Raw genomic sequence first — 11,626 nt, 5'->3', positions numbered from 1 at the left:
ATGATAATAATTGTAATCAGGAACCGTAAGTGCAGAAGAACTACGTGATTTATTATACATAGCTTTGTTTTATAATCATTAAAGGCCAGGACTGAGTCTGTTTTTAGTAAAAAGTTGCATCTGTTTACAAGACAACACTGACCAGATATAGGGTGGTTTAGTGAAGGACTGAAGGATGTTTTTCTCTGTAGTGTTTTTAGGACATACACAATGCTTACTGAAATATTGGCAACCCAAAAGGCCCTGCACTTGCAGAATTAAGTCATAATTTGATGAGTGTGTTTGTGGTATAGTACTATTTATAACAGTGCTCTTGGGATCAGATTATCTAATCTAATCATGACACAGACATGACTTTCATCTCTGTGGCTTTATGAGTACACGACATTGAGAATTCAGAAAATTAGCGTTTTAGTGCCAGTGTATTCTCTTGGTCTTATAAGGATGTCATTTATAAATGTAACATGTTACGTTTTACCATGTTTATGATTATAAAGGGACATCATCGGCACCATAGAGACTTGCTATTCATTTATTACTTACGTCAGAAAATGATATTAGCAAACATAACAGCATTTCATGGTAGATAAAAACGGTAGCCCTATTCCCAAAATTGTTAAACATCAGCTTTAGTAATGCTATATTTCAAGAAAAGCACAAACAATATCGCAGCTCCGCCGTCATTAACAAGTCCAATTTTAGAGCAAAGTATTGATAGTACGCAGGTTCAAAAAACAAACGAACTAACGAACAAACGAACGAACAAACCCAATAGCAATAACAGATAATAACAAAAACAGCAATTTCCCTTTCAAATGAACGCTGCTGCATCATGTTTCGTTAGATGGAGAATATGTGTCAACAACTCGTCCAGATGGACAGTTTGATGAAATGAGAGAACCTCTAATTATGGTGTTACTACATTGCACCTCGTAGTGGAACAACTCAGGGAAAGTTCTAAATTCTCACTCACTCACACTCATTCTCTAAACCGTTAATCCTAATTAGAGTCGCGAGGAGTGCTGGAGCATATCCCAGCGCACATAGGGCGAAAGGTAGGGAAACACCCATAACAGGGCAGACACACAGACAAAACACACTCACACACACACACATTCATACCAAGGGGCAATTTAGTGTCTCCAATTCGCCTGACCTGCATGTCTTTGGACTGTGGGAGGAAAAAAATTACGTTGTTCAAACATCTGAGACAGTTCGTGCTTAAATATGTATTCACTCCACACATGTTCTCCTATACAATTAAACATAAGAACCTTACCCCAGCTTGATCGGGAATAGCCAATAACCCTCCAGTACACTAGATGGCGGTACGTGCCACAAAAAGACAACATTACACTTTACAACCTCACCGCCGGGGAAATACAAACTTCTGTGTAAGAAAAATGGCCTCAGACGTGGGACAAGAAAACAAACGCAAAGCAGAAGATTACGAAGGCGAAGATGGCAACGATGAATGGGTTGGTCCAATGCCTAGTGAAGCTACTCAGCCGAAGAAAAGAAAAGGCAAGTTATTTGTAATTACCTTGTGATTATCGTATATGGATCCAGTTGGATAGCTAGGCCAAGTGTTCAAGGCTAGCTTGAAACCTAATGCAGCTAACGAGCCATGCTAACGATATCTCCTCCTCAGTATTCCATAAATACACAATACTTTGAATTGAGATTACATCCAATCTTTCTCTTTTTGTCTTATTTTTTTCGTAGTGCTTGAATACGAACGAGTGTATTTGGACAACTTACCGTCTGCGGCTATGTATGAGCGGAGTTACATGCACAGGGACGTGATCACACACATTGTATGCTCCAAGTAAGTTAAAATTGAGGATTGAACACTTTTAAGAACTGTACGTGATACGTTTGTCAAAAATAGTGACATCACATTCAAAATGCATTTCATGTCTGTAACTTTCATTCTCCTATGTTACTTTAAAGGACAGATTTTGTCATCACAGCCAGTCAAGATGGACATGTCAAGTTCTGGAAGAAAAAAGAGGATGAGGGCATTGAATTTGTCAAACACTTCCGTAGCCATTTGAGTATGTCTGTTTGGTATAATTTATCCTAGAGAATGTTTTGGTGCTCTTCTTTCATTGTTGAGTGGTGATTGTTCTCCATCATTGCTGAGTTCAGTGTGCCTTCTTGCCTTTAGGTGTTATTGAGTGTATTTCGGTCAGTGCAGAGGGTGCACTCTTGTGCTCTGTGGGAGATGATCAAGCCATGAAGGTCTTTGATGTTGTCAACTTTGACATGATCAACATGCTCAAGCTGGGGTAAGGTTCTTATTTTTGATTGTTTAGGAGAATACCATTGTGTGGAGTGAATACATATTTAAGCATGAACTGTCTCAGATGTTTGAACAACGTAATTTTTTTCTCCCCCCCCCCCCCCCCGCCTAGATTCCACCCTGGCCAGTGTGAATGGATTTATAATCCTGGTGACGCCATCTGTACAGTAGCTTGTTCTGAGAAATCAACTGGCAAGATCTTTGTCTATGATGGAAGGGGAGACAATCAACCCTTGCACACCTTTGATAAGATGCACTCCTCTCCTTTGACCCAAATCCACTTGAATCCAAAATTCCGTGTCATTGTTTCTGCTGATAAAGCAGGGATGTTAGAGTATTGGACAGGCCTCCCAAATGAATTCCGGTTCCCCAGACACGTAGACTGGGAGTTTAAGACTGACACAGATTTATATGAGTTTGCCAAATGTAAAACTTATCCCACCAGCCTGGCCTTTTCTCAAGATGGTAAGAAAATGGCCACTATTGCCGCTGACAGAAAAGTGAGGATTTTCCGCTTCCTGACTGGGAAACTGATGAGGGTGTTTGATGAATCTTTAACAGTAAGTTGCCAATCAGTCAGACCTGTTTCTGTTGCATCATCTCGAATTTGTAGAGGGTATATGCTGTGAAATCATAGAACAATGCTTATGACTATGCTACATCTTTTGCCAAAATGGTGCTTAGGGCCTATAATTATTTTGATTGTTCTGTTTTCCTCATTGTTTAAATTTTTTTAGTGTATTGAATCATTGGCCATCTGACTCACATCGCTGTGTCTGTGTTTTGACAGATGTTCACAGAGCTTCAGCAAATGAGACAGCAGCTACCGGACATGGAGTTTGGCAGGAGGATGGCTGTTGAGCGAGAACTGGAGAAGGTGGATGGCATTAGACTGACCAACATTATCTTTGATGAGACAGGCCACTTTGTACTTTATGGGACCATGTTGGGTATCAAGGTCATCAACGTGGAAACAAACAGGTGCTCCTCTATGAGATGCTCAGGCATAGTTTTGAATAGATGGATACACAAATGTGTTTAATACAGTTTTTTTTTAATGGTGTAGACTAATGCCAGGAGTATATTTTCTTATCGCTCCATCCAGGTGTGTGCGAATCCTGGGAAAGCTGGAGAACATTCGTGTGGTGAAGCTGAGTCTGTTCCAGGGTGTGGCTAAGGCCATCCATGCTGCTCCAACCATTGAGATGAAGGCCTCAGATAACCCAGCCCTGCAGAACACAGATCCGGACCCCACCATCTTCTGTACTGCGTTTAAGAAGAACCGCTTCTACATGGTAACTAGAGACCCATTTTCAAGAGTGAGGTCAGATTTTTGAGGATTCAATGCAACGCAAGCACTATAATCTTACCGTACCCGTCGTACATTGTAGTTCACCAAGAGGGAACCCGAAGATACTAAGAGTGCTGATTCTGACAGAGACATCTTCAACGAAAAGCCGTCCAAAGAGGAGGTCATGGCAGCCACACAGGCAGAAGGACCAAAGAGGGTTTCAGACAGTGCCATCATCCACACCACCATGGGAGACATCCACATCAAACTATTTCCTGTGGAGTATGTGTGCTTATTGGTTTCTGAGATATAGAATGACTGTTTCATAGTAATTTAACATGTTTTATGCATATCTGCTCTCAGTACTAGAGTACTGGTTCAGATCTCTATTTGCACTGCATTGTATTCAACATGCATTTCAGTTGGTCTAATGGTCCATTATATTTCCTCTCATCCCAGATGTCCCAAAACGGTGGAGAACTTCTGTGTTCACAGCAGGAATGGATACTACAATGGTCACATATTCCATCGTGTCATCAAGGTTGGATCATTTGAATCATGTTTCAATAAGTCAGTACTGCACACTCAATGGGAAGAAGGAGAAAGAAGAAAGTGAACTAATCTATACCCTCATCTCCTACTCCACAGGGCTTCATGATCCAGACCGGAGACCCGACAGGCACGGGCATGGGTGGGGAGAGTATCTGGGGTGGAGAGTTTGAGGATGAGTTCCATGCTACCTTGAGACATGATCGGCCCTACACACTCAGTATGGCCAACGCAGGCCCTGGCACCAATGGCTCTCAGTTCTTTGTCACTGTTGTCCCTACTGTAAGACTCTTCTTCTGTGAAAGACTTTTTATTTCCTTTTTTTCAGTTCAACATTCTCACTAATTCAGAATCCAACATTGTGTGTAAGGATGTTCCATAGATATATCATTTATGTTTGGTTTTCTCTCTTTCTTTCAAACAGCCTTGGTTGGACAATAAGCACACTGTTTTTGGAAGGTGTACAAAAGGAATGGAGGTTGTTCAGAGGATCTCCAATGTTAAAGTGAATCCAAAAACAGACAAGCCCTATGAAGACATCAGCATCATTAACATCACCATCAAATAAACAGCATCATACAGGACTCCCTGACTCTCCCAGTTTGTAAAATAAAGAGGATTTTTTAAGAAATCTTGTTGACTGGTTTGAATGAAATATGAGCTAAACAAGTTGTCATCTGTCACTGTTTAATAGCATAACATTAATTATGAATGGTTATACAAAAGCCATCATCAAGTCCACAAGTAACAAATGTGTGGATGTGCACTGTGCTTCTCTAGAGGTTTTCAGAACTCATTAGGAATGAACTGTTAAACTGAAATTCAGGAACAAGGAAAAGGCTTTACACATGCTCTTAACAGAACTCCAAGTAGTAAACAATATTTCAGGAATGTGGACAATTGAACCAGAATGACTTCTTAATACAGAAAACTCAAAAGGATGCATATGTTCAGGGAACGGTGCCTGCAAGTTGTTTCTGCGACTGAAATTATGTGACTAAAACGGGAAGATAACATGTATGTTAGACCACTAAAAGTTCAACCACTACGCTGCAGTTCAGACAAAAGGAATTCTGTATTGAAGGAACATAACATCCTAAATTCTCAGATCTACTGTAGATTGTTTTATGAAGTCAGATGCACAGGGGCTGTAGAAAATGGACAAAATGTACTAGGAGCATAACACACTCCACACAACATGAGGTGGTGGAAGAGCAAAGCCAATGCATATACCTATCTACACTTACACTATACCCAAACTTAAAGAGCTCAGCACACATTTCAAAACTTTTCTTTTTTTAAATATAAAAATGTAACCAGTAACAAATACATTTCTTTCTCTCTAAACACAAACATGTAGTAATGCACCCATTTTAAGACAACAAACTGCGTTAAATAAATATCAAGCTAATTTCCGGAAAGTTCCAAATGATGCCTCATAATATCACAAACTGCCAGACGACACCAAGAGAAAACGGCCAATCGCCTGGACCTACACCTATGATTAATGGCAGAAAAGGGGTGATAATTTTGTCAACCCCATCCGGTAGACTGTTTACATAGTCTACAGGCACTTCACAGAAACCCAGAACATGATCCTGTATTGTACATATTGCTCATGGATGTTTTAATCCCATATCTCTTTAATACAGGGCTCTGGTGCACCTGTTAGCAAAACTTCACAGCTATGTCGTGTGCTATTTTCTTCATGTGCTCTAGACACATGGATATGGATTCCACAAGAATCATCATGTTGTTTGTATTATTATCACCAAAAAAAAAGTTTCCATGTTGTATATGATGAACCTCTCTCACTGCTATAAGAGCTCTGTGGGTATATACTAAACAGTTTACTGTAATGTTCACATTATGCCTACGAGAAGTGATCTGACTTACATTAAGAGGTTAAAGACAAAAATAGCCCAGCAATAACTGAAAATGACCTCAACCATTCTGCAGATAATAGGTGCAATAGGATTTGTTAGCTTTGTCAACACAGCTGTTAGCTTGAATGGATTCAATTTAGCCCCAAAGTCACAAGAGCACTAAAGCATTAAGACTGGTCATGAAAATAAGGTGTTTATGGAGGGGTAAGGGTGGGGTTAGAGCTTCAGACCAGGAGTCAGAGCCTTTATTCAGTCAATGATTCAGACGAGTCTCAGGCCACATCCAGCACGCCTGCGGCCACCAGCTGCCGTGAGAGCCAGTCCAGCCCCTCGTGCAAACCCATGCCACTGCGCGCATCACAGCCTTGAATATGCCAGCTCCGCCCACAGCACAGTTTGTGTAAACTCAATAGCTCCGTCATCTCCTCTACCGATACAGCTCCAGGAACATCCTGCCGAGCACACGCGCACGCACACGCGCGCGCACACACACACATTAAAATTCTGCAATGGGCCAATGTTTTATCTAGTCTTCTGTCTGATGAAGAAGATAATTTAGTACCTGTTTGTTCGCAAAGATGAGCAGTAGTGCATCTCTTAGCTCCTTCTCTGTCAGAAGTTTGGCAAGCTCATTGTGAGACTCCATCAGCCTGTCTCTGTGACAGCTGTCAATCACAAAGACCACCGCTAGAGACATGAGGGAAAAACAAGAGATTAGATCAGTTGTGTTCACTGTGTTCCAGTGCATCTGAAGATAATGGGATTTTTTTATGGATGAAATTTATGTTTGCAAGTAAAAGACTTTAAACGCAATGACTGGTTTGCAGATGAGATGTATGCGCAAGGAATGTCACTAAAGAAACAACAATAAACATTCATCCAGAATGTTTAAACTTTACATTACTGCACAAATTCACATGAAAATAAGAAGCTGAATACCTTGAGTGTTCAAATAGTAATGTTTCCAGAGAGGTCTGAGTTTATGTTTTCCACCCACATCCCAGATGGTAAATTTCAGATTTTTGTATTCAACAGTTTCTACATTAAAACCTGGTAACATAAAAACAGAAACACAACGTTACTCACAGGATCTAAGGTTAAACAAAATAATACATATATTATTTTGTTTATAATATCTATTATTTTGTTTATATGTTCAGATCAGTGGACCATAACATGCAGGTACCTATAGTTGGTATAGGCTGCATAAATTCATCTTGTTTAAGTTTAAAGAGAATGGTTGTTTTTCCAGCACCATCCAGGCCCAGTGTCACAACACGGATTTCCATCTTTGGACCAATATGGACACGGTTATCCTGGAAATAGTAATATTAAGAGCAGTTTTGTCAGTTCTGTGCACACTACATACAACACAAGGCAAGTGTGTCAGGCAAACACATCGATTTTAATCAGTGTTATGAATGTAACCGCGATTCTGTCAGTGTTAATGTGGCATTTACCTTTGTGAAAGTGACTGGGATTCCAGCATCAAGCTGGACATGATCAACCAATTCTGTAAACTGCTGCTGCTGTTTCTGCAAGGTCTCCAGTAGTCTATTAATCTCTTGCTTCGCCAACACAACCCTGCAGTCATCCTGTTGACACAATTACATCAGACCAGTATCAGAACAACTGAAGCGCCAGTTATTTGCCTGGGATGCTCTGTGTAAAAATGTGAGGATGGAGGTTGTTTTAGAGCTACCTGTTGCAGTGTCTTTTCACAGTGCAGGCAGGCAGTGGACACCTGAGACAGCAGGATGGTCATGTCTTCCTGCTGCTGCCGAAGCCATATCAGTCTCTCTCTCACATGGGCATCCACAACACTAAGAGCCATTTCTTCCTGACGACACAGTGTTTCATGCAGATCAGCAAAGTAAGCCCGCACACAGGAACGGGCACTCTCTGCTGTTCCTGGAACCTGAGGAGGGCCCGAGACAGAGGGTATAAGTAGACATTTAGGCTAAAAAATGGCACCGAGTTTTGGAAAAGGCCACTTCTGGTACCCAAATCACTACTGAAACAGTATAGGTATGTGTGAATCAGCTCTTACGTGTTCAGTGTGGGCCATGCCGACACCATCCTCCACTATCTGTTCTCCTCCCTCAATCTGCTGCACAATGCCTACTAGTTTTCGGGAGTACTCTGACACTTCCTCTGTGAATGTGCGGATGCAGTGCGCCATGTCCAAAATCGAAGCACGGATCTGATTGGCTTCAGCCTCAAGAACTGCGTGCTGTCGATTAAAAAAATCATACAGTCATTTGATTAATTCACAACCTCTGCTCTGAATTTTGGTTCAAGTTGATTAGAGTTCAAGTTCAAGTTGAAAGTCAATGCATAGGGAATGCATATCATTCATATTTTTACACTATCAACTGATGGGGAAAAAAACACTAAGAGTATCTTCCACAGGGTCAGAGATACCTTATGACCCTGGTGTTTTCCATATTCTTTGCACACACAGCACATGAGTGGGCCAGGCTGACATCCATCTTCTAGGCATACAAATTCAATGGCGTGAACCTGGTGCTGTGGGCACAGAGTCTTCTCATGAGGCTTGTCTGCCAGTGGAACTCGGCGATGTTTCGCCAGCGTGCGGGTGGAGTGAGTGAGTTGGGAGCACTCTGCACATAGATGAGTAGCACATACTGTACAGTACATAGATGCAGTGTGACTCTCATCTTCATCACAGCGGATGATACACTGCAGGAAACAAGGAGAAAAAGACATCGTTGGATGTGTTAACACTGTAAGTCAGCAATGAGTGATCTTACAGATCAGACATTGACCTGAAAACACACTCTGAGGAGAAAAAACGCAAGTGTCAAACCTCTCCCATTTCTCGTAGAGCATCCTCTGTCATGCCGGACTGGTTAGACGCTCCATTCTGCAGCCGCTCAAGCAGCTCTAAAAGAGCAAAGTTCTTCTTCAGGCCCCATACACCTGAGTCTCCTATACAACAGAACAATCAGTTAAAAATCCTACTTAAGGAGGCGCTATAAAAAAAATTACCGTATGTTCAGCTCCAGATTATGCTGCTGGCAGACCACAACTGGAGCTAAACAAAATGTATTTTTCAAAAATAAAAATCTTCCAAAATGAGCCGATTTGGTAATTCTCAACATTTCTGAATGTCTGTGTTTGATATGTGATTTAGGTGAAAGATTAAACACACAAAACGTAAATCAATCAACCTACCCAACTCTGTGACCTGTCTGTCAAATGGACAACGCACTGCCCTACCGTGTAGAGGCAAGCGGGTCAAACAGTCATGACAAACCGTGTGACCGCAAAGCAGTAGTCGAGGGACTTTGTCCCCCTGTAATGAGAAGACGTCCTCACACACTCCACACTCTAACACCTGTAAACACACAAGGCAATGCTACTGTCAAATCGCACTTGTTAGGAGTAGAGACTCATAAAGACATACCGATTAAATTTGAAAACGTACAAAGCTGTGGCCAAAATATTTCACGAACTCTTCGCTTATATCATGGTAAAGGTAACAAGAGACATAAGAATGAATGACGAGCCGCTTGGTGATGTAGCTATGTTACAAGATCACATTAATCAACAAACCCTGATCGTTAAGAATCACATTTAGGCACTGATCGTATAAACCAAACCCTGCACTTTGCATTACAACGTAATTCTGACGTTATAATTTGCTTTAACGTGAGAATTCAAAATATTATAATTATTTCCCAGATACCCGAAGTCTTAATCGTAAGACTTGACAGAATATCAACAGCGACGTCTCTCCTTATGACATAGCACTGTATTACCGTCTCAAAAGCAGTCAGATGCGGGGGCTAAGATCACGTCTGTTCCTTCATTTCTCGGCAAGCAAACACTTGCCAGCAAGCTTGAAACAAAATATTGCGACGCCTACGCTCCCAGCTAGCTGGTTAGCTTGGAACTAGCAGCGCCCAAAGCCACGGAGGCACGGTATTTACGTTGAAACAAAATGCCAGAACGAGAGCTAAACGGCTATGCACGAATAAAACGAATCGACAAAAACTTAACTACTCATTTATCTGCATCACCATCATACCTTTACCGTGTTACCAGTGGTACCCCGGCCATGTCGGACGCAAGAATCCATCGATGCTGCGGCTGTTTGCTTATTTACACCTACAGCAGCGGCCATCCTTGGACAAAACCACAGAAGGCATCTCTCTGCGAACTAATTTGGGCAGAGGTCACAACGCCTAATAAACCTGAATTAATTTTGGTATCGTATGATACATATAATTACATGTTAGATATTATTTGCATCTTGTCTGAAGCGCATCGGAGTCAGAGGTCTTGAATGTTGACTAAAAAGTCTAAAAATCGTGAGGGAAACGGTTGCCCCCTTTTTACAAAATGGAAGAATCTGTCAGCTGTTTCCGTCCGTGTTCTTATGGATGTCAATGGTCACAGGGGGTTGTTGTCCTGTCCGACCTGATTTTGGATTAACAAAATCACATTTTGTTTTGAAATAATTTAACAGTAATTTAACTCGTGTGAAACATGTCGTGGGACAATAGGGTAGACCAGTTATAATAAATAATTTATAATGCCATTTTCCGATTAAAAAAAAAATCTAAGTGCCTCAGAGCCAGTTGCTCTATGATCTACTTTATGGTTGACAATTTATTTTACTTTAATGGGGATGAAAAAGAGGACATCATTATCGACTTTTAAAAATATGAACAGTTCCTAAGTAAATACTTTGTGTGTAATCTACCACAATTTGGTTATTAATAACAAGTCTTTTGATCGCATTTATTTAATAGTATTTCAAAGGCTACACGAGGCCATGAAAAGGAACACATTTTATGTTGCATCTTAAATTCCAAGGGAACTTTCTTCACAGCAGATTCTTGCCCCATCCTCATTAGTGGTGCCGTCAAAACAATGCCACGAGTCCCTGCTGCTACTGCTTATTGCTTCAGATGGACACAAAATTTTCTCAGGTTTGATTATCCTCAACCAGTTGACAAAATTACCTCGGAATTTGATATGAAACATTTTGTTGCATTCTGTATTGGAGTAAATCAGAATCTTTTATTCCAAGATAATGTCCCTGTACACCTAGTACTTGGCGAATAGAAGATTCTGATTCTAAATGGCATGGAAGCTGAAACTGATGTCATGTTGATGACTTTTTATTATTATTATTATTATTATTATTATTATTATTTTTTTTTTTTTTTTTTTATTGTTGTTGTTGTATTAGTATTACTGAATCAGCAATATCTGATGAATGCGTGAGTTATGTTAAAAACACATCGGTGAAATATTGGTACTATAAACTCCTACACATGACTTTAAAAACATTTTCAGAAAATCCGCTCCCCCCAAAAAAAAAAGAAGCAGAAGAGGAAGAAGAACAAGAAGAAAACTGCTCAAAATTTCACGCTTCCTCGAGTGAAAGGTGGTCTATGTTTGGCCGCGTAATCCGTTCCCTTTGCTGACATTTACGGAATTAGGGCTAAACCTATAGGATGAAGCTGAAAGACGCTCTCAAACATTTAGCAAATAATAGATTGCCACCGACCTGAACTGACTGAATATTTAAGACATTTTTTCGTGTGAACTGATGCGCCA

General features: G+C 40.7%; 2 protein-coding genes across 2 annotated transcripts; one reads left to right on the top strand and one right to left on the bottom strand.

Moving 5' to 3' along the window:
• The first annotated feature begins 1,403 nt into the window (after positions 1-1,403).
• ppwd1 (peptidylprolyl isomerase domain and WD repeat containing 1) lies at positions 1,404-4,735 on the top strand. Its single transcript, XM_030768226.1, has 11 exons — positions 1,404-1,524; positions 1,726-1,828; positions 1,954-2,057; positions 2,171-2,291; positions 2,418-2,865; positions 3,096-3,286; positions 3,411-3,600; positions 3,697-3,878; positions 4,056-4,137; positions 4,245-4,427; positions 4,570-4,735. Exons 1-11 carry the CDS (start codon positions 1,404-1,406, stop codon positions 4,711-4,713), a joined length of 1,869 nt encoding a protein of 622 aa, XP_030624086.1. The 3' UTR covers positions 4,714-4,735.
• Positions 4,736-4,818: 83 nt separating this feature from the next.
• trim23 (tripartite motif containing 23) lies at positions 4,819-10,232 on the bottom strand. Its single transcript, XM_030768227.1, has 11 exons — positions 10,086-10,232; positions 9,230-9,392; positions 8,862-8,983; positions 8,456-8,734; positions 8,082-8,264; positions 7,734-7,949; positions 7,492-7,626; positions 7,218-7,347; positions 6,971-7,081; positions 6,594-6,718; positions 4,819-6,483 (listed from the first exon to the last, which is right to left on the bottom strand). The coding sequence occupies exons 1-11, from the start codon at positions 10,179-10,181 to the stop codon at positions 6,304-6,306; spliced, it is 1,740 nt and encodes a 579-aa protein (XP_030624087.1). The 5' UTR covers positions 10,182-10,232; the 3' UTR covers positions 4,819-6,303.
• Between the last annotated feature and the right edge of the window lie 1,394 nt (positions 10,233-11,626).

The sequence above is a fragment of the Chanos chanos genome, chromosome 3 (genome assembly GCF_902362185.1).
Source record: "Chanos chanos chromosome 3, fChaCha1.1, whole genome shotgun sequence".
Lineage (NCBI taxonomy): Eukaryota > Metazoa > Chordata > Actinopteri > Gonorynchiformes > Chanidae > Chanos > Chanos chanos.
Note: the sequence above shows the minus strand (reverse complement) of the source record. Positions and strands in the feature narration are given on the sequence as shown.

Bases quoted from the DNA above. Each gene is read 5' to 3' on its own strand.
- ppwd1 (XM_030768226.1), top strand. From the start codon at position 1,404: ATGGCCTCAGACGTGGGACAAGAAAACAAACGCAAAGCAGAAGATTAC. The intron at 3,879-4,055 runs GTATGTGTGCTT...CTCTCATCCCAG, and splicing joins ATCAAACTATTTCCTGTGGA to ATGTCCCAAAACGGTGGAGA. The intron at 4,138-4,244 runs GTTGGATCATTT...CCTACTCCACAG, and splicing joins TATTCCATCGTGTCATCAAG to GGCTTCATGATCCAGACCGG.
- trim23 (XM_030768227.1), bottom strand. From the start codon at position 10,181: ATGGCCGCTGCTGTAGGTGTAAATAAGCAAACAGCCGCAGCATCGATG. The intron at 8,735-8,861 runs GTTTGACACTTG...TGTTTCCTGCAG, and splicing joins CTCTACGAGAAATGGGAGAG to TGTATCATCCGCTGTGATGA. The intron at 7,627-7,733 runs GTAGCTCTAAAA...TTGTGTCAACAG, and splicing joins GTGAAAAGACACTGCAACAG to GATGACTGCAGGGTTGTGTT.